Source organism: Haliotis asinina, chromosome 8 (assembly GCF_037392515.1).
Source record: "Haliotis asinina isolate JCU_RB_2024 chromosome 8, JCU_Hal_asi_v2, whole genome shotgun sequence".
In the NCBI taxonomy this organism is placed as follows: Eukaryota; Metazoa; Mollusca; class Gastropoda; order Lepetellida; family Haliotidae; genus Haliotis; species Haliotis asinina.
In genome coordinates, this window is record NC_090287.1 from 17,742,011 (window position 1) to 17,765,714 (window position 23,704).

General features: G+C 38.2%; 1 protein-coding gene across 2 annotated transcripts in view; it reads right to left on the bottom strand.

Annotated features, from left to right (window-relative positions):
• LOC137294152 (cilia- and flagella-associated protein 61-like) overlaps nucleotides 1–23,704 on the bottom strand; it is a 79,832-nt gene that overhangs the window by 46,963 nt on the left and 9,165 nt on the right. The window contains exons 10-24 of one of the 2 annotated variants that reach the window (XM_067825132.1): nucleotides 23,578–23,686; nucleotides 22,346–22,416; nucleotides 21,846–21,972; nucleotides 21,286–21,363; nucleotides 20,621–20,758; nucleotides 20,037–20,105; nucleotides 18,520–18,699; nucleotides 17,709–17,785; nucleotides 17,197–17,295; nucleotides 15,295–15,381; nucleotides 14,170–14,426; nucleotides 13,317–13,432; nucleotides 10,399–10,575; nucleotides 5,350–5,398; nucleotides 1,729–1,898 (exon numbers count right to left, since the gene is read on the bottom strand). In XM_067825132.1, the coding sequence (XP_067681233.1) occupies nucleotides 1,729–1,898; nucleotides 5,350–5,398; nucleotides 10,399–10,575; nucleotides 13,317–13,432; nucleotides 14,170–14,426; nucleotides 15,295–15,381; nucleotides 17,197–17,295; nucleotides 17,709–17,785; nucleotides 18,520–18,699; nucleotides 20,037–20,105; nucleotides 20,621–20,758; nucleotides 21,286–21,363; nucleotides 21,846–21,972; nucleotides 22,346–22,416; nucleotides 23,578–23,686 (1,804 nt within the window). Of the gene's footprint in view, nucleotides 1–1,728; nucleotides 1,899–5,349; nucleotides 5,399–10,398; nucleotides 10,576–13,316; nucleotides 13,433–14,169; nucleotides 14,427–15,294; nucleotides 15,382–17,196; nucleotides 17,296–17,708; nucleotides 17,786–18,519; nucleotides 18,700–20,032; nucleotides 20,106–20,620; nucleotides 20,759–21,285; nucleotides 21,364–21,845; nucleotides 21,973–22,345; nucleotides 22,417–23,577; nucleotides 23,687–23,704 lie in introns of both variants that reach the window. The other variant, XM_067825133.1, reaches the window with a different exon arrangement.

Sequence of the window (23,704 nt, forward strand, 5' to 3'; positions counted from 1 at the left end):
TCATCATCAGATCTCATAAAAGAAGTCTGTATCCTATCAAGGCACAAACAATGCCATCAAACTGGTTCTGGATATAACATGGTTTAGGTTAGCCAATGGTTAAAGGATTCACTCAATAGGCTGATAAACTGGGTTCATATCCCAACATTGGTTGTAAAGCCCTTTCTGATGTCCCTGCAGTTACATTGCTGGATTAATGCTACTGGGGTGGCTAAAAATATCTCGACCTTTAGAGATCCAAGAAGCTTGAGGTGCCAGGATGAGTCCACCCATGACCAGGTGTAAAAACCTTGGAGTCAACTTTGTGTGCTGACTCTTTCAGTGTTGTCACAACCCCTAGTGTACAGTACACAACCCTGTACACTTAAAAGAACCCACACATTTGTTGGTAAATGACCAGATGGTGGCCACATGCATGAGTGCAAACACCTAGTTGTGGGTACAGCAACATGCAGCAAACTTGGACAAGGTACTGTGACTACGTGTCCCAGTCCACCCAGCTGTGAATAGGTACCTAACAAGGATGAGAAAGACACAATAAGACGGTGTGCCTAGTGGTTGCAAGAGTTGTATGAATCCTTGGGAGTTGAGACTGATAATACAATGTGCCATTTGAGACTCACTCAGACTTCTAATGATCAAGGGAAAAACAAAGTGCCTTAAGAAGCTGATATTGGTCCTATACCAATTTATATATAATATAAATTAATTAGTATCTGTCTATTAACTGGTATTCAACAAATGCCTGGTCAAAGGTCTGGACATTTCTGCATATGAACCTGGAGCCTCTGGATCCTACTGGTGTACAAAGTTTGCTCTTGGTGATCTAAAAGTCCTCAGCTGCAGGAATGGCACCAACATTTGCGAAATGCTTGCCAAATAGTACATTTTTCCAGTTCGTAAAACATCAAAATCTGGCTGTGTTTCTTCCACTGTGCACAGGTTTACAGGTGCATGGTCCAGGTGGAACAATACACTATTAGCAAGCTGTCCGTGAAATTTAGTTTTGATATTCTTACACAGCTGTTTATACAAGAGCATAAACCCATAAACAGGCAGTTGTCCACCATTCAAATTCCTTTGGAATCCCAGAAACATGTAGCCAGACCTTCACAGCTGACAGGACTGACTTCAAGACATGTTTCAACCAGCATGGCTGTTTTTCAGTTTCTAGTTGATTGTTAGTGTACTATACATGCTCTGTGATCAGGCTCTGGTCACAACTCAAAGCAAGTAGTTGAGTTTAGTTTTACACTGCACTGATATGAAGCTGAATCTACATTGTATGGCATTAATGAATCATCCATTTATATAAGCAGCTACTACATTACAGCTACTGTGCTTTCATAGGTTTATGAATCTCTGTCTGTGCCCAAACTCTTTGCTGTCCCAAACAAGAAATCATTTTCGGTAGATGATAAAATTACTGTATGGTCGATTGTTGGCTGACCTTAACAGGCAATTCAAACATATCAAAGTGGCTATAGTCTCAGACTAGAATCTAAAACTCAAAGCAAGGAGTTTTTTTTAAAATCATCACCCATATAGATGAGAATCTAATGCAAGTCAAAGAAAGATGGCTAAAACATCTTTGTTTCAACAGAAAAAGATTAAATCTGCTGAAGATGAATCGTTGCTTTTCATTTCTCCTTTACATACAAAGCCAAAAGCTACATAAAAGTAGTGCATGGATGCTATACAACAAATTAGGACAATTTCAAAACTTACCGAAATACCAACTTCTTTGGAGTTGAAATTAGAGTGTGTCCACTGATCAGCATGGTAACGGCGCTGAAATTTGGTGAGTGTGCCAGCACCTCTGATGGCAACGTCATTGGTGTGGAAGGATGCATCAATCACTAGCTTACCATCATAGACCAGACAAGCATCATTGATAGCTGCAAGAGCGAACACAAGGTGATCTCAAAAACATCATACCTCAACAGGTCAGTGTTATACAACCTTCAGTTATCCAGGGTTTAATATCTTTGTTTCATTACAAAAAATACCCGGGACCACACACTTGCTACAACGGTTTCATTTGTAGTCTGATTCAAACTGCATGATGCAAGGACAGCAATCAAGCGACTAGTACTTATGTGTTAGGTATGGTGACTGAGTGAGTTTAGTTGTACACCACACTAAGCAATGGTGGTGATGTGCGTGATTAATGTTTGTAATTAATCATGTCTTAACACAGGTATAAGTAATCATATATTAAGATGGGTATAAGTATTCATACATTACAATGGATATAAGTAATCATGTGCTTATATGGGTGTAAGTAATAATGTGTTAAGATGGATATAAGTAATCATGTGCTTATATGGGTGTAAGTAATAATGTGTTAAGATGGATATAAGTAATCATGTGCTTATATGGGTGTAAGTAATAATGTGTTAAGATGGATATAAGTAATCATATATTATGATGGGTATAAGTAACAATGTGTTAAGATGAGTATAAGTAATCACATATTACGATGGGTATAAGTAATGATGTTTTACTGGGGGTATAAGTACTCCTGTGTTGACATGGGTATAAGTACTCATATGTTAAGATGGGGATAGGTAATCATGTGTTAAGATGGATACAAGTAATAATGTATTTAGATGGGTATAAGTAATCATGTATTAAGATGGGTATAGGTACTTATATGTTAAGATGTAATCAGACATTATGATGGTATAAGGTACTGTTGTACTAAGGTTTTTATAAGTACTCATGTGATAAGATGAGCATAAGAGAGACTGAGACAGTGACCAATGGGACTTGGGTCTTAATCATAACAGAATGAAAATACTATGGGAAACAAATGAGGGAACCCCACTTCATCCTAATGTACCTTTCTTCATTCTCATATCGTGACACATAGTGTAATACAAAGCATACAAAGATACCTGGAGAGTAATATAGGTGCTTTCATTGGTTTCCTTATTTGTTTCCCTCAGTATATATTACCCATACTCTTGGAATGATCTTTAATAATAATAATAATAATGTTATAAGCTCCATATTTATAGATGTTGACAATTCTGAAAGCTATTTTTTCAGTTGAAACAACTGAAGCAGTTTCTCATCGGTGAGAAAAATAAGATTTGACATCACACCATCATTCCTTGTTCATGATGTCACAAATGATAATCACACCTTAACATTGTCTAAACAATAACCTGCTTTCATTTCAGACATGTTAATTTCATTTTCCTTAAAATTTCAGTTATGTTTAGAGAAACCAGCTTGAATCTCAGAATTACAGATTATCTGCCCCCATCAGAATCTCAAGCTGTTTCAGACTCATCATCCTCTAAATCTATCCAGCGATGCAATTTTAAGATAAACAATATCAGTAAACTAAGAAATGTCTACCAATCTTCTTAAAATCCTGGTCATTTTTAATACAAAAACATTTGAAACATCACTTATGATTAGGTCTACACACACAAAAATAATCTTAAAAACAGAAACTAAATTTCTCACATTAAATGTGCTAGCTTAATAGACTACTCTACAATCAATAATAATAACTGCATGGCACTGCATGTACTAAAGTGCTTTACTCCACATGTTAACAATAAGGCTTAGTGTTATTGACGAGGACATAGCATGTGGACATCTATCAGTCTCACAGCAGTGCATAAACTAGTGAAACAACAGCATTAACCAGCAAATGTGACAAGTACTTAGCATAAAATCCTCACATGCCATAATGTAATGAAACAGACATGATTCTGCGTGTGGCACTGTCAGCTAGTGAGTAGTGTCAAAGTAACATGGAGCTGAATGTCAGCAGAAGAGTAATATTGAGAATGACAAGATTTTTCATGAATCACTAAATGGCAAAATGAACAAAAGTACATCTAAGATGGGAAAAAACATTTTCATGATATATAATATTGATAAACACATTGGGATATTGTTTCACAGTGTAATCTTAGTGTTATGACTGTCATGAGTTTACAATAAACATAGGTGTTATCATAATCATAGTGCTACAATCTTTCTGTGTGATGGAACCTTTAAATGCTACCATGAACAAGAGAGTGGTTCAGCACAGACTACATGAAAAACATTTATGGCATGGCCTCTGGTTTAAGAAGTTAAATGCCAGATGCTATTTACCTGAGATGAATGATAATGTCAACAAGATTAAAGCAGAAATTTTGATAAGAGATGCTGTTGATCTGACAACTGCTGTTGAATGATAGCATCAGCTTGAGCTTGGAAATGTTGACTAACCTCAGAGCACTGGGAGAGCTAAAGGACTGATTGCAGAGATAGATGCATAATATTGTAACATACCATGTCACTGACCATTTTGAAAAAACTCTAATACCAACTTGAGCATTAGAATAGTGTTGATGATGATGTTGATGTTTTTTCAACAACCATGGGCAGTCATTATAACATTATTCTCCATAGGAGACATGACTGCACACGATTCTGATTTCTTTGTTTAATGATGCAGTTAGTCTATATGACACTAAGAACTGTGGCTTGTAAACATCGTAATTAATTGAGTCAGGACTAGATGATCCAATGCATCCAGGCATCAACCAAGTCAGTCACTGTGCCTGATCAGCCAATCTCATTAGTTGCCTCATATATAATGGTTCTACGTAAACAGAACTGGCTGTTGATATTTTATCTATGTACAAATATATATAATATATATCCATTGATTAAACTTGACATCCACTTCAAGGCAATACAAACTTGTGTTTGTTTTACACATGTAATTTTAGGAAGCCAAATCCCTTTAATTTTGCAAAAAGAAACATAATTTTCCACACCATATTTAAGTGCACCAAATAACTGAAGAGTGGCATCTCTAATAAATCTTTAAATCTATAATATATCTTTAATTCAATTACAAATTCATTTAAATTAATAAAATTCACCTGGAAATAGCTCCATGACCTCAAATTAGTTGACTGTCAACATATATATAGCACTTGAAATTAACAAGGATTGATGAGCATTGACTGGGTCAGTTGTGTCTATAGATTATTTTTGCAGTAAATAACCTCACACTATCAACCCTAATACCTCAGTTTTACAATTTCCGTCTCAACATTTCACACTACAATGTGACACTTAACAGCCTATCCAACAGCTTGCACTCGAGTGCACAAAAAAACAACACAGTGTTAATGTTTAATCATTAATATAGATTATCATTAACACCACACCAGGTTCGTTAACTCACATATAACATGTGGTTATTTCATCAATGATGTTATATTTTCAAGCTATGAAACCATTAGGTTGCATGACAATCACAGCAATGAGATAACATGCCGGCAATACACACAAAATGATGAATGCAAAATTGCATCTATGGCTCACCTTTGAAGGAATCATAGTCCACACTTTTTTTGTAAAAAGGAAAAAGTGCCTGAAATTGAAAGGAAAGCATGAATTACAAATAATACCACTCAGCCATACTACATCATTTCAGTAACGTTGGTACTTTAGGGTTCCAAGTGAGTCAGTTCAGTTTTATGCTGCTTTTAGCCACATACCAGCAATATCATGGTGGGGAACACCAGAAATGGGCATTACATATTGTGCCATGTGGGGCATCAAACCCGGGTCTTCGGGATGACTAGTGAACACTTTAACCACTGGGCTTCCCCACCACCCCCCACAAGGGTTCAGAAGCTCTCCCACTGAATATCCATTTTCTTCATCTTTTATTTATATCTTATACCACTCAATCATTTTAGAAAATCACTTATCAAATAATGTTCACCTGTAGTGCAGATTTGATTTTATTCATCAGGAAACACATTTTCATAATATTTTAATCAACGAATTATATTCATGATATCTGAAGGACAGTTTTATTTCAGACATCTACAGAATCAAATTAGCAATATCAAAAATAATTTATTGACATCAGGAAATATTTACTAAGTGATGACTTCAAGAGGACGACAAATAAAATAATCATCAATAATAATTTGTAATTCTGCACTGACCCATCTTTCTACATTGTGAACTATGAGGTCACATATTAAAAATACATAGTTACAGTCAAATGACATCAACAATATTCAGCTGTCTGACATCATTCAAACCTTATTCATAAGATCAAATGATGAGTGGGTGAGTGAGTGTGTTGGGTTTTACACCACTTCTAGCAATATTCCAGCATCATCACAGTGGATGACACTAGAAATGGGGTTGACACACTGTACCTATGTGGGAAATCAAACTCGGGCCTTTGACCTGGACAGCAAACTCTTTAACCACCAGGCTACCCAAAAGCCCCTGGGCCTAGATTTTCAAAGCTCTCTTAGCGCTAAGATAGTCGTAAGTTAATGTAAATGTATGGCACTTAGGACTATCTTAGTGCTAATGGAGCTTCGAAAATCTAGGCCCTGATGTCTTAGAACAAAACCAAACCAGGCACAGTTTCAGAGCTAATTTTCCAAACCAGGCACAGTTTTTTGTTTGTAATAAATTTAGACCATCAGAATCTTTTTTAATACAAGCAACCTGAATTTTCAATAAAAAGTCCAAAGCCTCTCTGTCTTCATTGAGAAACTGTTCAATGGGAGATCTGATATGAACATTACATCACAGAAATACTCCCTCTTATTAATGAAATCAATTACAGCTCAAGCAATATGTGTGAGTGACAGCTATGTCAACACTGGGTGCTTGTTTACATGACATGACCGTTGAATACACTGTCCCTCAATAAAGCTCAAGCCTTACACCAGGTCAATATACAGCAATCAATCACAAAGTAGCCTAGTCATAGCATCTACTGAAGGTGTGGTTTGCTCCTCAAAATCAACCATAGAAAGGTACTTGTGATTACAGAAAAACAACATTCTAGAGACAGTGTGTTTTGTTGATTTGTGCAACTCCTTACAGCAGTTGAACAACAATTGGGCACATGTGTGTTAATTACCTGTTACAAAACATACACAAATTAACATTCCAAAGACCGTTCTGAACACGATCGACCAGTTCTGAAGACGATTCTGAAGTGACTCGTAAAAGTGACTGAATTTGACCCACTGACCTTGACAGCACATGACCATTATGTGATGTAAACATTTCGCATGCAGAAATACATATAATTGTGTAGAACAGAGGTAACCTAGTATCGTTATGTGACAAGGACTGGCAATAGATAACATATACTTTTAGTTTACTGAACATCTGACATCAATGCTAGCCAAGACAACTCTAGAGCAGTACCCAAAAGCCTTTGTTCATGCTTTCCTGGGGCAGTGGGGTTGCCTATGTGTTAAAGCTTTTGTTAAAGCTTTTGTTCATGCTTTCCTGGGGCAGTGGGGAAGCCTAGTGTTGTTCATGCTTTCCTGGGGTGGTGAGGTAGCCTTGTGTTAAAGCATTTGTTCATGCTTTCCTGGGGTGGTAGGGAAGCCTAGTGTTAAAGTGTTTGTTCATGCTTTCCTGGGGCAGTGGGGAAGCCTAGTGTTAAAGTGTTTGTTCATGCTTTCCTAGGGTGGTGGGGAAGCCTAGTGTTCAAGTGATTGTTCATGCTTTCCTGGAGTGGTAGGGTAGCCTAGTTTTAAAGTGCTTGTTCATGCTTTCCTGGGGCAGTGTGGTAGCCTAGTGTTAAAGCTTTTGTTCATGCTTTCCTGGAGTGGTGGGGTAGCCTAGTGTTAAAGCATTTGTTCATGCTTTCCTGGGGCGGTGGGGTAGCCTAGTGTTAAAGTGTTTGCTGATCATGCTGAAGACCCTTGTTCATTTCCTCATGTGAATACAATGTGTGTAGCCCATATGAGCACGCATGCACACTTGCATGCACACATATCCACAATATTGCTGGAATATTGTTAACAGCAGTGAAAGCAGTGTAAAACTAAACTCACTCACTCACTCACTCACAGATTCATGCTCACTATACTGGACCTGGGATTCAAACAGTGTCTTCAAATGTATAGAAACAATCAACATACCAGATATGTGTGAGCATGTTGCCCTGTTTCTTTCAGCCACAGCTGAGATTCAGTCAGTGCAATTACCAGAACTACAGATAGCTTTTTGGGTCACTTAGTTATGCACTCGCTTGTGTTCATCTCAATTGGGTATCTTAATTTACCTTCGAGGAACAAAAAAAAACTGTACCTGCCTCACACACACTCAGTTGGATATTTTGCCATTTTCCAATAATTATAAAAATATAATGAAGGTAAAATATTATTTTATGTGTTTGTGATTTAATATCTGTAATATGAAAAACAATAAGGAAGACTGCAAGATGCATATATTAAGCATTTACAAAAATGTATACTTGTATGCAATAGAATTAACAGAAATTGAGTTCGCACACAAATATTTGTGCAATTTACTCACATATGCAGCTTAACTGTACCTTTGAGTAACACAGCCAGTGGAGGTTTGCCGAATCACATAGCCAATAAGGGAGCAGATCATAAGTTTAATAGAACTACAAAAAAAACTGACGTAATACCACCAAATGCTAACATTATCAAGGAGATTCCCTCATCCAGCAAATCTCACAGTGCAATTGTTTACAATATGGAGATGCGAAAGAGGCTTTAAGTGTATCACGATGACTGCCTTATCACTCAGTTCATTTCATTCCTAAATCGGAGAATCTGCTCTATTTCAGAACAAACTGAAACAAATATAACTGTTGTTTACAGATTTAAAATGTAAGTAAAAAAAAATATTACATTCTGTTGGTAGTGAAACATAAGACTTGTTTCACTTATCTCACTATCACACAATTTTATATGACAAAACTCAAACTGGACCCTGTGGAAAAATAATTGATTTACATGAATTATGCAGTGTCGAACAATAGTGGTAAAGCTTGTAACGAAGTCAGGGATGGCATCTGCCATTATTGTTCTGTTTCATGGACAGATTATTCAGTTTTTTCAAAGCTAATAAATAAAACATGCTTGGCAATGTCAACATATCCTGAAAGACACATCTGTGATTATGCATGCAGGTTTGGGTTTTGGCTATGTTTAAAAGCTTTTACGCTATTAACATGATCAATGAAGAATTAACTGCATCTCAGACCATCTGACTTTATTGTAGCACCTACATGTGAATGACCAAGGTCGCTTATTCACGAGGAGCTCTGACCTCCTATTTTCAAAACACATGGCCATCAGAGAGTTCTAGAAACTCTGTAATTGCTGTTAAATAACAAAATGAGTATTAATTCCCCCAAAGCTATAAATTACACACAATTCTGAGAATTGATTAATTGCTGACATTGTATGGAGCACCCAGTAGGATACAACATGATCTCATCTTCCTCAATATAAACTGTTATGTGACTGTGTATTCAAGCAGCAGCAGTATATCACTTGCACCAAGGTAACAAGGTTTATAAAGAAAACAAATAAACAAACAAAAAAATAAACTACAAAAGTAATTGAAGAACACAGCATGAACAGGACACCAGGATTCTTGCCTTGAAACAAATTGGTTTTCTAGAAATAGTGTTCCTTTTTAGCAAGAGTAACATATTGTTCAGGAAACAACCCGGATGAATTTACACTACTCTGACTGGATAATACAACATTTTCTGCACATCTGATTGGCTGCAAGGTGATTCTATCACAATACCTCACATCGTGTTAACCAGCCCCAGGGTATTTCATGACACACAAATGTGCAAATCTGATAATCACAAATGTAGTTAATGGAAAAACAGAAAAACAATTCACCGCATCCAGAGGGATGCACAATATTATTCACTGTACTAGCAACACATCTATGACTTTGTGAAGTGTTTGTTTTCAGGGTGAGTTAGTATAAACAATCCAAACTCTACTGCTCAATCTACCAAAGTGACCTCTGCTAAGTCTAATTATGTCACCATCCATGTGATCACAACAGTATCTACTCATGTGATCAATGGTGTATGTACGCATGTGATCACTGATTCATCTACCCATGTGAAAATTGCTTCATCTACCAATAAGGCCACTGCCTAATCTACCAATAAGGCCACTGCTTCATCTACTGATATGATCATTGTATCATCTACCCATGTGATAATTGCTTCATCTACAAATATGGACACTGCTTCATCTACCCATGTGATCATTGCTTCATCTACCTTTGTGATCATTGCCTTATCTACCCATTTCCTCAAAGGTGTATCTACCCATGTGACCACTTGAGTATCTACCAAAGTGACCATTTGTATACTCCCAAGTGACCATTGCTTCATCTTCCAGTGTGATCACTGAATATAAATGTAAACATGAAATGTAAACTTCATTCAACAAATTACATCAGGAATTCAGACACTGATTTCATGTTTCCAGCAATCCATAATATTACCAGAAATACTAAGAACAAGAATACAACTGTCCACATGCTGCCTTATATGTGTAATTGGATGTATACTGCTATACTACTTACATCACACTGTACATTGAGAGGACGGCTATTGGTGGTAAAATCAAGGGAGGTAATTTCACTGCTGTCATCAGTGGTGTTAAAGCGAGCCAAGATGCAGTTGGTGTGGACAGTTACACCAGCAGCTGCTAGATTGTCTGCGATGGTCTTCTCCACAGTCGGGTTGTTTACACACGTCACCTTCAAAAAAAACAAACAAACACTATCAGGAAAGGAGGTAAGGCTTGGTTTGGGGACATACATGTAGCCCACACTGTGGCATCTGATTGAGTACAAGCAGACCAGGCCCAGGCAACCTGGGGTAGACACTGAGACAATATACTAAAGCTCTCAGCAACCACACAATGGTAGGGCTGTTCCAGACAGGGTTCCTTCCACATTGACCTTGGCTGAACTTTCTAATATTTGAACAAACGTGTAAGGACTTATTGATTGTTGCAGTAGTTCATTTTAGCAATTCTACATGGAGACCAGTCAGTGGAAGCAGTATGACATTTGTATAGGACTTCATCCATTCTTCTTAACGTTACAGATTCATCAATTATGCCAGTCAGCTGAACAATACCCTGTCTTCAGTGATATTTTACATGTTATAGGGTGGATGCCATGTGAACCATTCATTCACTCAGGACAGCCAGTTGTTTATTGTGTTACATCTCTACCATCACTTTGTGGGATGTGACTAATTGTTCAAAATGGGTATTAAATGTGTCAGTTTTCAGTGTTCACAAACAATTTAAAAAAAATTCCATATCATTTAAAGGCATCAGTTCCCCACCCAACTGCTCTGCTGAGGAGTTCTTTATTCACTGGCTTTTCAGTTCTGGTCCAAAAACAGAACATAAATGGGACAGATGGACTGACATATGATCACTTTATTGTTAGAGAATTAAAAATGGCAATGCCTTTATGAAATTACAACAGGTTAGTTTAAATAATGATCATATTCAAAGCTTAATAATTCATATTTTGATAGCAAAATTTATTTTTGAGAAAGGTCCTTCAGATCTGACTTCCATTGCTCTGTGGGTGTTAAACTGTGTTACCCTTTTATTTAAATGTGTGGAAACAAAATATTTCATGACGAAGTATGGTACCTAGGTAATTACAAAATATCTGAAAACAATTTTACGAATAAAATAGGTGTAATACGTGATTGTTCATTTGCTATCAGAATTTATTGACCTATTCCAGCTGTCACCATAAATTTTCTAAAGTGGCAGTCAACATGTTAAAAATCGAACAAAAGTGCTTGTCTGCTGGATTGAACATTACCTTGGACAGTTAATCAGTTCAGATGTGGCACGTAGGCTCAGTCTGAGATGTACTTTCATCACTTGTATGCTATAAGTTTACACTTGACAGTTTCATCACCGTCAGCTGAAAACTCTTGTGATTTATGGGACTTCAGTTAGAGTAACTTAACAGTCAGGAAAAGCAATTCTGTGTATTAACTTGATATATAGTGTAGCACCATTGTGTTGAAGTTTGATAACTTGATATCTCAGTTCTCTTGATATAACATCTCAGTTCCAGCAAAATCCTTCATGATTTCTATCAGTTCTCAAGCTCTTTTAACTTGATATGTATATAGAGAATCTCACCCAAGCGTCTACTGATATCATATATATCAACAAGAGTTGATCAAGTAACAAATATCCAAGGCTTGCTGAGGATATGTTTTACCTTTATCAACGAGTGTTGATATAATGGATATCAGGCACGAGGGTGATATTCTATTTATCATCCCAAATCATTCCTCATTCGTTTTCAATGAAAAATGTACATTTCTAAACACAGCATTGACATCAGATTTGTGGTGCAGCAATGTCATAGCATTGTGAGGGTATTGTACAACATCTGCTGTCAAAACGATATATCCTAGGAGATACTGTCTGATGTCATACCTCGTATCTCATTGGTGATTGGACAAGGTTCATCCTTTATGGTTTAACCCCTTTCACACCTGTACCAGTTCCCCAAAAGGTAGTACTATTACCTCATATGCCAATGGTGGCTTAGTTAAAGGTCAGATGGAACCAAAAAATCAAACATAATTAAAACACAATTATCACTTATTCATGACATATAATATACACTGCTGCTTGTAAGAAAACAAACAAAATTATAAGCGTATAATTGTGATTCAAAAGTGCAGTATTTTGTACTTGGGCTTACCTCCCTCGAAACAAAGCCCTTGGCAGACCAAACTGAGTCATAGAGGGTGGATGTGCACTAAAGTGTAATGACGGCTTCTGACTGGCTGGTTCATTTGCTGATACACTGAGGGCTCATTGTGTGTACAAAAAGATGATCTGTTTCATGGGCATTTTAGAAGTATGGCGAGTCAAAAGAAACTAAGATTCTTTATGGATAACAACTTTCATTGTACTTGATGCGTCGTTTCAGTATGGATTCATATACCATTATCAAACAAAATCATAAACACTAGGAGAAGTTGTTATCCATAAAGAATGTATAAAGAGATGTTTTGTAAATACATGTAAAGAGGCTGCTTACCACAATCAACCCGCACCATGTTTATTACTTACACAAACAAGATTAGACTACTGCTCATGACGTCATACTCCGGGCATGCATACTGTTTCAAGCTCCGCGAACCTATTCACTGCACATGCATTATGGGCACAGTGCAGCACAGCTGTTAAAACCACTTGTTCCCCCATCGTGAAATTTAGAGAATCATTTGAACTCCAATTTCGTGGGCCTTTTTTTCATCATGTTTTTTTCAACTTTATAGGGTGAATTGACATTTTTGATGATTTGTTTCGTAAGTGCAAACCGACAGGTATCATTATCTGCAAAGTTGTGTTTTATGTTGCATGTGACCTTTAAGGTTCATCCTTTATGATTAATCCTTTTCACACCTGTACCAGTGCCCCTAAAGGTAGTACTATTACCTCATATGCTAGTGGTGGCTGGACCAGGATGATTTGACTGGGTTCAACTCCCACTGCTGTCAGGGTCTGCACACAGCAGAGTGCATCCAGGGAGTTGCCATACACAACTACTTTCTCTGGGAAAAATAAGAAATAGATGACATCATAACTTGTAAATAAAACAACTGAAATTTGATAAACCTCAATAACATGTTCTGTAAACAATGACTTGATTTATTACTCTCCTAGTAGCAATGATCAGCAATATATCTGCAGGTATCAGATCAAATGTCACACGGAACACATGCCGTGAGGAAACTTGATACCTAGAAAAACTTCCTGAATGGAAAATTGATCAGTAGGAAAGCTGTCCTTCGGAAAATTACTTCAAAGGAAAATTGAGCCTTAGAAAATAGCCGTGCTCTCAGAAGACTGATCTTAAAGAAAGCTCCACCAAGGAGAGTGTCCCTAGGAAAACCGATTCATAGAATAGCTGTGTCTGGGAACATAATTAAATATTTAGAACTTACATTAACTCTTTAAAATCTTGAACTCTGTTTTTTCAGATTAAGGAAGGAAAGTCTATATACTAGGTGACAATATGTTTGTGTGAGAAAACCCTGGCATAATATGCACACTCTTTACTGTCCGACTGTCAGAAAGACATGTGACAGTTGACCTACAATCGTTTTGGAGGACTGTTAACAATTGATGAGACAGGAAATCAGAGATTAACAGTCAAAAAATATAACCCTAATCCCAAGTCCAGATCCCAATCATACTTCTACACTGAAGCCTAATCCTCGTTTGTCTAGAAACGGTACCTAAGCATGATAGAAAAGAAAACCTCCATGTTAAATGCATTAAACCTTACTCTCAGTCTTCAGCAGACCATTCTCAACCCTGTAGAGTGCCACAGCAGAATCATAAGCATCATTGGTCAGAAACAGGTTCTTGGGTACACTTCCTGTGTGTCTACGATCAGGGCTGTTCTCAAGGTCAGCGTTTGTCTCCCCAGCCTCAATGTCAGCATCACTAGGACAGGGGACCTGGTACTGCTGGCCAGTGCTGATGACCAAGTGGTCAAAGGGGACAACAACACTCCCATTTACCACCACATGCTTCTTCTTCCTGTTCAGAAAACAAAATAACACAACTGTTAGTAGCACCATTACGAAAATATTTCATGTTAATTGAAAACTGGAACATTTATGAGGGGTGTTCATTAAAGATTTACCATGACCCAGTGCAGTGGACTTAATGGAACACAACTAGACACACTTACTAGACCTTCTCTTCACAGCAACCACCCAGAGTTACACACTTGCCACATCATTTTATGCAACTATCATCATGGCTAACTGCAGTGCTTTAGGTGCATACAAATGGATGATAATTAGTCTTCAAAAACTCTCAGGAATCTTGAACTTGTCTGTTGGTTTCATTTTCAGGAGACTTTGATATCAACACATGGTCTATTTCACCTGGACAGAGATGAGTGAGTGAGTAGGTGAGTGAGTTTAGTTTTGTGCCACAATGGCGGTGGGGAAAGAGATGATGAAACACACACCCTTATGGATAACAACCTGTAGTATTGCAGCTAGCAATGATTTTATGTTTTTTTTCACACTGTCAAAAGGGACCTCAAACAAGTACATAATGTGTCTGCTTTCATATTTATTCAACAAGTTCTAGAATGACAATCAAGCAGTTAGGCAGAAACAGTTCTCAGAAGATTTGGGCTTTGGAAGAGTGTCCATATTTGCAGTCTGTGTTTAATTTCTTCTAAAATCCAGGATGAACCTCTGCAGCTAATGCCACGACAGAGCTATCAACCTCCAGGTATGAACAAATCTGAATCCCACTGTTTCAGATTCCTAGATCTTTCAGTTTTGATCCCGTTTTCTTTCAAACCAAAAAACCTATTAAAATGATTAGCAATGAAGGATCTATATATATTCTTTCTTTCGAATGATCCCTGCCAGTATTTCCAGCATACCTATCAATGGCTGACATCTTGCCATACACCACGTTGACCCATGTTCGCAATGCACTCTTGCTGTACTCCTCCTGGCAGTAACAGTGGCTGCAAAACACAGCATTACAATACAGAAACTAAACATACAATACAATACCATACACAGACATACAATACATAAAATCAAACTGTATAAGTGTGCTAGATGTTGTTGGAAGTCTAAGCAAGAAACTTTGGGCAAAGACTGTGTACCAAAGGACAGAAAAGTCTGTACTTCAAGAATGCAAACATCAGTGTATTAGAGATGTGCCAGGACTCTCAGCCTAAGTAAACTTTGTCTCAGTGTATTTTGTTACACTCCACCACAGAGTCTAACAAAACCTAGTAGAAGGTCGCACCAGGTAACCTTTGAGCGACCAATGACTGTCCAATCAAACGCAAGACGGTTAAATAGATTCAACCAATCAGACAACTGCTACTATTTAGGGATTGGAGGGACTTTCAAATATTCAGGTCACTGACACAGATCTTTCCACAAACAAAAATCCGCATATAACACACTTATTTGACCTGTAGTATATACGCTTTGAGGTTCCTGTTGACATGGTTACCATTACCTAATACAGTCGTGCCCCATTTATCCAAACACTTGTTATTTTATTGCAATTGTCCAGATAAGTGAATTTTCGGATATCTGAATCATGGGCCATATGTATAAAGAAACGTACAAAGAAACGAACATAGTAGGCATCAGACCCAATCTTTATTGATTACGGTTCATATAAACAAATATCAGTGCATACAATGTCTCATACCCGTTATGCAGTTATGCTCGCTTGAAGAAATCAGTCATATCCTTTTGCACTGGCTGTGTAGAAAAGCGAGAGGACGTTCGTCGGTCAGTTCGTCACTGTCCACATTCACAAGATCATCGGCAGTAACAGTCACAGTTGCAAATTGTGCACAGGATTGTAGTACATCGCGAGGTTCCAACAAGGCCATGTCTACTTGTGGGTCCTCATTTGATTGGATAATATCCACATGACGAAAGCAGTTAGCTCACGGCAGTCCAGGCTTGCTTGGTCATCCGGATTAATTATTTATAGTGACCAACAAATTGACACGCCTCAAAATTAACTCAGTGTCATCTTTCTACTCAGAGATAATTAATCTTCTCACGCTTCAAAGACCACTGACTTCTTTGTTACATCGCGCGAGGCCCTAGGTAATCGCGTGTGTAAACATACAGGTGCTCAACCATTTGGTTATACAAGACAAAAATGCACATAATTTAGTGTTTTGTATGTGAAAATGACTGTACGGTTACGGAAACCGGATTTCCGGATAGGTGAGTAATTTTGCAACGTTGTGAATTCATTTTAAGGAATTTTCGTTTGGAAGGCGAGTTTTCTGGATATCTGAGGTTCGGAAAAATGGGGCACGACTGTATTACCCAAGACAACATCCTTGAATATTGCCCAAAACACTATTTTCGGCAACTGTCTACTCACCGTTGCAATGGTTACAGGTACGCCGTGTGCATCTCCCAGAAGCGAGCATAAGCTAAATAGCATTCGGAATCTTTCGGGTACGAACCTTTTCGAGATAAAAAGTTCAAAAGGTATGTTCGACTGTGCACTTTCGCGATTTGGTTAGCTGTGTTCTGAATGGTCAATCTCAAAGGTACCTGACGCAACCTCCCATAAGGTTTTGTTAGACTCAGTAGTGGAGTGTAACGAAAAGTACTGAGGATAAGTGTACTTAAACTGCAGGACTCTAAAACACATTTAACAACATATCAGTGTCAAATTCAGCATCATACTGCAGGTCTCTTTATGATTTTACGAGTGGTCAAAAATATTTCAGGATGGGGCAAAGCACAGTTGCCTGAAGTTATGTGAAACAGTTGGAGGAACAAGTTACCTGGTGGAGAGGAGTGAGTCTCGGAGGGTATCTGGTGCCATCTCCCCTGGGATGCCATGTGGGGAGATCAGTGTCAGGTTGTTGAATCTCAGATGAGGACTGACAAATAGTACACAGGATCAGGAATATGTATCAGGGCATGGAAAAATCACTTTCATTAATGTTTGTCCTACACTTATCCCTTTCCAGTCAGTAATTGTCTCACTTGCGAGACAACAGAACATGTATATCATTGCTCAGTGAAACTCATTGTCACTGGCTTTCAATTCTTGTCTACATATAAAGCTGCAGAGGTGCAGAGATAGTAAACATATTCATCATCATCATCAGGGGCAGTGGTAGCCAAGCTTAAAGCACCCACCCATAACACTGAAGACAATGGTTTGAGTACAATGTGAGAAGCCCATTTCTGGAGTTCCGCATGATGATTTTCCAGGAATATTCCTAAAAGCGACTTAAAACTCTACTCACTCACTTCCTCACTCATCAGTAGTAAAAGCATGCATACTCACCAGTAAGCCAGGGTCTCTAGGAAAGAGATGCCTACATCAGATGCTCCTACCACTACAATCCTGGCATTGATGGTCACCTGTCACAACACAGATATATCCCCAGTTTTATACAAAACCCTATTTTATTTTGTGTCATAAATTCAAATAACAATAAAACCTTTCTAGGTTAAAATCAGTAGCCAAGGTTGCCAACTTCAAAGACTTTCCAAGGCAGGTTAAAATTTAAGGCCTCCTTAAGTCCAGATTGTCAAACTGAATTCACGCATATGTCATCCACATCCATCACAATAAGACCCGTGAAGGTCCGGGGTAGAATAGGCCTTCAGCAATGCATGCTTGCCATATAAGGCGACTATGCTTGTTGTAAAAGGCAAAAAAAGTAAACTCATTCACTCACTCACTCACTCACTCACTCACAAAAGGATTAGGGCAGAACACACTTGGACTGTTCACTCCAAATACTTACAACTGCAAGAATACAAAATACATTTTAAATTTTTAGTCACATATGTCTGTTGGTATTCAACCCTGATAGATATCACATATGAGGTTGCTGCACAACCTGGATCTTCTGTTTTTCAGGAATATTTTTATGCTTATGAACTACTTTTTATTCAATTTTGCAGCATAATCACATTAAGCCTACAAATCCAACCAAGTCAAGAAGTAATAGTGTCTACTTAATTTGATCTTCATCAACCAGTTCATTAATGTTGTCACATGCTGTTCATTAAAACATGACAGATAAATATTCAGTATTCTATCAGTGTATGGCACTTGTTTACAGAAATCCACTTGACCAGTGACTCACCTTTGGCTCCAGTGTGAGTTTTCTGTTGATATGGTTGAGGGCATAGGGCTCCTGGTGTTTGAGCACTCTCTGGGAGGGAGCATTGTCTCCCAGCTCTGCCAGGGGGTAAGAGATTTGACGACGGGCATGGACTGGCACCAAGTTGTTGAGGCAGCCCACAAGGGAGTGCTTTTCTACTATCTGAGGTGAAAATACCGCTGGTCGAATATATGTGTGTTAAAGAATCGATAGTGTTTTAGTTTTATTTCAGTGCATCATCTTCATGTTCAGATGTATAAAGACAAAGGTTAAACTGGTTGTGATAGAATTAGACATTGGTAAAACCTGCAAGCATATGATCATAGCGGGTCGGGAATCAGAAGGTGTGATCACTGGATCCTGACATGGCTAAAGCATGAAACTCTTCGGAGAAATTTATACCTCTAATAATCCTGGGATGTGTGACAACAGTAGTGAGGTGATTAGTGATTATTTAAAAGGAACTACATTGCCAACTCAAGATACAATGCATTGAATTTCTTAAAATAAAGAAAAGCAAACACAGAATGTGAGACCAGTAAATAAAAGATACAGCCTTCTACTCACTAGTACATGACTTGTTCACTCTGTTAAATACACAAATCACACAAGCAGAGAGTCCACCTTCCTGAGCAATCCATAGTCAAAGTACTAGTACTAAGCAGTCCATAGTCAGAGTACTAGTACTGAGCAGTCCATAGTCAAAGTACTAGTACTAAGCAGTCCATAGTCAAAGTACTAGTACTGAGCAGTCCATAGTCAGAGTACTAGTACTGAGCAGTCCATAGTCAGAGTACTAGTACTGAGCAGTCCATAGTCAGAGTACTAGTACTGAGCAGTCCACAGTCAGAGTACTAGTACTGAGCAGTCCACAGTCAGAGTACTAGTACTGAGCAGTCCATAGTCAGAGTACTAGTACTGAGCAGTCCATAGTCAGAGTACTAGTACTGAGCAGTCCATAGTCAGAGTACTAGTACTGAGCAGTCCATAGTCAGAGTACTAGTACTGAGCAGTCCATAGTCAAAGTACTAGTACTGAGCAGTCCATAGCTGAAGTACAAGTACTGAGCAGTCCATAGTTGAAATACTGAGTAGTCCACAATTGAAGCACTAGTTTTGCCCCTTTGTTCATCTTTTGTTCAACTTCTGTTGGAACCGACTCGTGATGATTCGAGGGAGTATAGATCTTCAGCAACCCATGTTTGCCATAAAAGACCCCTATGCTTGTCATAAGAGGCAACAAATGGGATCAGGTTGTCAGGGTCACTTCCTTGGTATATACATGTCATCAGTTCCCACTTGTACAGATTGGTACTCATGCTCTTGATCACTGGATTGTCTGATCCAGATTTGACTATTTACAGACTGGAATTATTTTAGCTGGAATATTGCTGAGTGCAGTGTAAAAGTAAACTCACTCACTCGCTTTGTTGGAACCAAATCCCTATCATTTATAAAACAAGCAGGGGAAATATTAGTGTAGTAATTACTGTTACCCACCTCTTTCTTGGTGTAGGGGGGATACAAAGGATAGTACAGACAGGTCTTGTGGCCCAGTCGCAAAATTTCCTGAAGTAGATGAAATACAAGTGTACAAACATACGTGAGTCAGTTTTAACACCACATAGTATTGCTTTAACACTGCTTTTAACAGTGTTTCAGTCAGTGTGATATGGGAGGAAAGCATAATGACATGCAGGTTGCCTACATTTGCCACTTAGGGAGTGAAACCCAGGACAACAGATATGGTGCTGCCAAAACTAAAACTAGGACTGACACCCACAATTATTGGTATCTAGCATGGCCAACAGATGTAATATCCAGTCAGGCCAATGTATTTACTTTACAAAAAGGAATATCTTGTCCTTTACAGTCTTCAAAGTCACCACTCTTCAAAACCCAGGTTCTGTCTATTATACATACTGGCTAGATTAAAAGATTCCATATTGTTAACGCTAAAATCAAGTCAGCTGGCCAGTTTGGGCTGGAAGAGTCAAAAGTATTTGGTTTAGACTGCTTGTATGAATACATGTAAAAAGTAGCAATAACACTTGATTGAAAATATACAGAACCTCAGCCCATACCTTAAGGAAATGTTTGGAGAGATGATTGAAGATGGGGTTAAGGGCAAAGTGATGCAAGTGTGCATGATCCTCGCGGCGATGGTGGTTGTAGTAGATGAAGTCCTCGATGTTGTAGTGCGAGCGAATGTACTCAATGTCCTGGGGGAAGAAGTGTTGACAAGCTATGAAACCATGCCTATATATGAGACAACAAACTGCAAAGTATAAAATTAAGCTGAATTAATATCACTATTTCTAAAAATAAACATCAGCTGTTAGTAATACTGTGAAGAATGAAGGGAGATAACTCTGCTAATATTGACAGACTGCCAACCAATCCAAGAAAAGATCTCAGATCCTTTTTCTTATGGTTCAAGTTCATTTAGAAACCATGACAACTGACTGATGTCAGTAGTGGCAGGGTCATCCCATGTTGGGACTAGTGCCTTTCAAGCAATAGTTCTGCTACATCATGGAGTTTCAGCTTGGTGGAATAGGAACCGCCTGAGGTGATGAAGATCGTGTTTACACCTATTGTGACACCTACTAGCAATACTTTAATGATAAGCATAATTAAGGTGATTCTTGGAGTCAGATCTCATGAACAAGACCCTGCACAAGAAGCTTAGATTCATCATAGAGAACACAAAGTGTGTTTCTTCATAGATGTACAACAAGGTTTTTACCTCTTCTCGTCTGACTATCGCCACACCCACAATCTGGTCCTGGCTTTCAGCCACAAATGCTTGAATCTCAGTGCCAGACTGTAAAAGATGACATAAACATTTGTATATGTCAATTTGAAAATATCTCAGTAATTAATAGGTTGCTTGTGTCTAGTTCTTCTCTGGAATTTTCAAATGTAATTTATTTCATGAAATGTAATAACACAACATACTTGATGAGATGAGACCACAAGCCCAACACACAACCTCTAGACATACATTGAGCACTGCTGTCTTCTAGACAGGCTACTATGTAATATGTCATCAACAAATTGAGCCAAGTCAGGTCCCCCTGATCTTCAGGAGGCACAATATTAGGTCATAAACAATGTACATGTATTATTTATTGTAGGAACACTGATATAGCCCAGTGGTCAAAACATTAACTCATCATTCAAAATTCCCTGGTTCCATCCTGTACATGGGTATATTGTTTGAAGCCAACTTCTGGTGTCCCCTGTCATGACATTGCTGGAATATTGCAAAAGCCTGATCTAACATATATAAGGAAGTAGGCTGACCTCATCTCTACGAGCCATGTTGAACTGCTTCAGGTCCTTCAGGAGGTTGTCATGGAGGTCCACAGTTTTCACCAGACTCTCCACCCCACTCACATCACTGGTACAGGCTGCACGCACTCTGAAATCTCTATACATTGGAATGCAAAAGAAAGTTTGTAAGAGAGCTGATGCACTGCTCAAATTAAGTACACGACATTATACCAGTCTACCTGGCAGCTTACTTTACCCAGAGATACCCACAGACACCAATAACAGTCAGTTACTTTGCTTTACTTTGCATTGTTTTTTATCATTTACTGCGATAATGATCAAATTGTCGTTGAGAATGTATCATTGTTTATTTTTATATTAATATAATAATATGTCATTATATTTATGCAGTTGTAAACTCTAAAGCTGCTATCAATACTAAATGTTAATTCACACTTGAGGATCCCTTGTTTTTACTTTTACAAGTATTTCATTCTTCGATGTAATATGTTGCAATACGCTGCACTTACTTGAGAAGTCCTGATCTGTGAAATACATACAACTCCTGAGGCAGGGTACTAGAGGACCTTGGGGTCACTCGCTGTAACAGACCTCGTGTATCTCAAACATTCATCAAAACATGTAGACAAGTTCACAAGTAATAAATTTGATGTCTGGATAGAATTACTGTGATGGGTCTATTATGACCAAATCACAATGGGCCTATTATATACGAACAAGATCCAGGTTAGAATTGGTCTTCAGCAACAGATGCTTTTCATCATAAAAGATGACTAACAGGATTGGGTGGCCAGGCTAGCTGATTTGGTTGACATCTCATATCAAAATTGCGCAGATTGATGCTCATGCTGTTGATCACTGGATTGTCTGGTCCTGACTCAATTATTTACAGACTGCTGCTATACATATCGGTGGGCATGGCATTAACATGCTGACTGCCTCTGACAAGTATACTAGAATCAATTCTAGTCGAATTTACCACTGCAAATTGCCTTGTAGTTATATCAGTGGTATTTTATAACACGTTTCACATGTTGGCAAAGTAGGCACAAGAAACAAACGTCACCTGGCATTCTTCATTATCGCCAGCTGACAACTGCTTCTTGTGCCTTTTTCTCCAGCATCTGAAACCTGTTTCTAAACACCACGAGATAACTTGTAGTGACAAATCAGAGCAGACATTAACACTACAAGCATACTCGTGGTGGCAATCAATGTATTAAACAACACACCTTGCAGCTGTTAATTAATTTGTAAAATGCACCCATCAAGTTAAACACTGTGAAAAATGACATACTGTATAAAATGCAAATATAAGATTCATAAACAACCCATCAGTCTTGATGCAAGTATTGGTTCATGTTTATTAGACAATCAGTAGTCACTCATAGTCTTGAATACAACTTTCAATAGTCCAAATTGTCATCAATGTACTGCCTTCAGAAATTCCTAGTTCCTAGAAATCCCACCCTACTAAGAATCACCTTGGGACTTGCTTCTAGTAATTAACAGGAAGGAGAAAACAGAGTAGTATTTTTCCTGTAATGTAAGGCATGTTGATTGGCTGTTTCTGAAAAAAACACAACATTCACAGGGGTATTGGGATTCCCTACATTGCAGGTTTCCAGGTAGAGTATGCTGTTTCATTTTAGCATTTTTAGATCGAAAACTGATATGGGTAATAAAAAAATGATAACCAGTTCATAATACGGTCTGTGTGGGGGCAGTGTGCTGTACATACCACAAATCCCTGCAGCAGAGGGAACTCGGGGACCAGATGGGGAACAGTGATGATGCAGAAGTCCATTGTTGGGAACAAGGAGAATGCTTTGCCAAGGAAATCAAAGGATCTACAACAAGAGTTATTT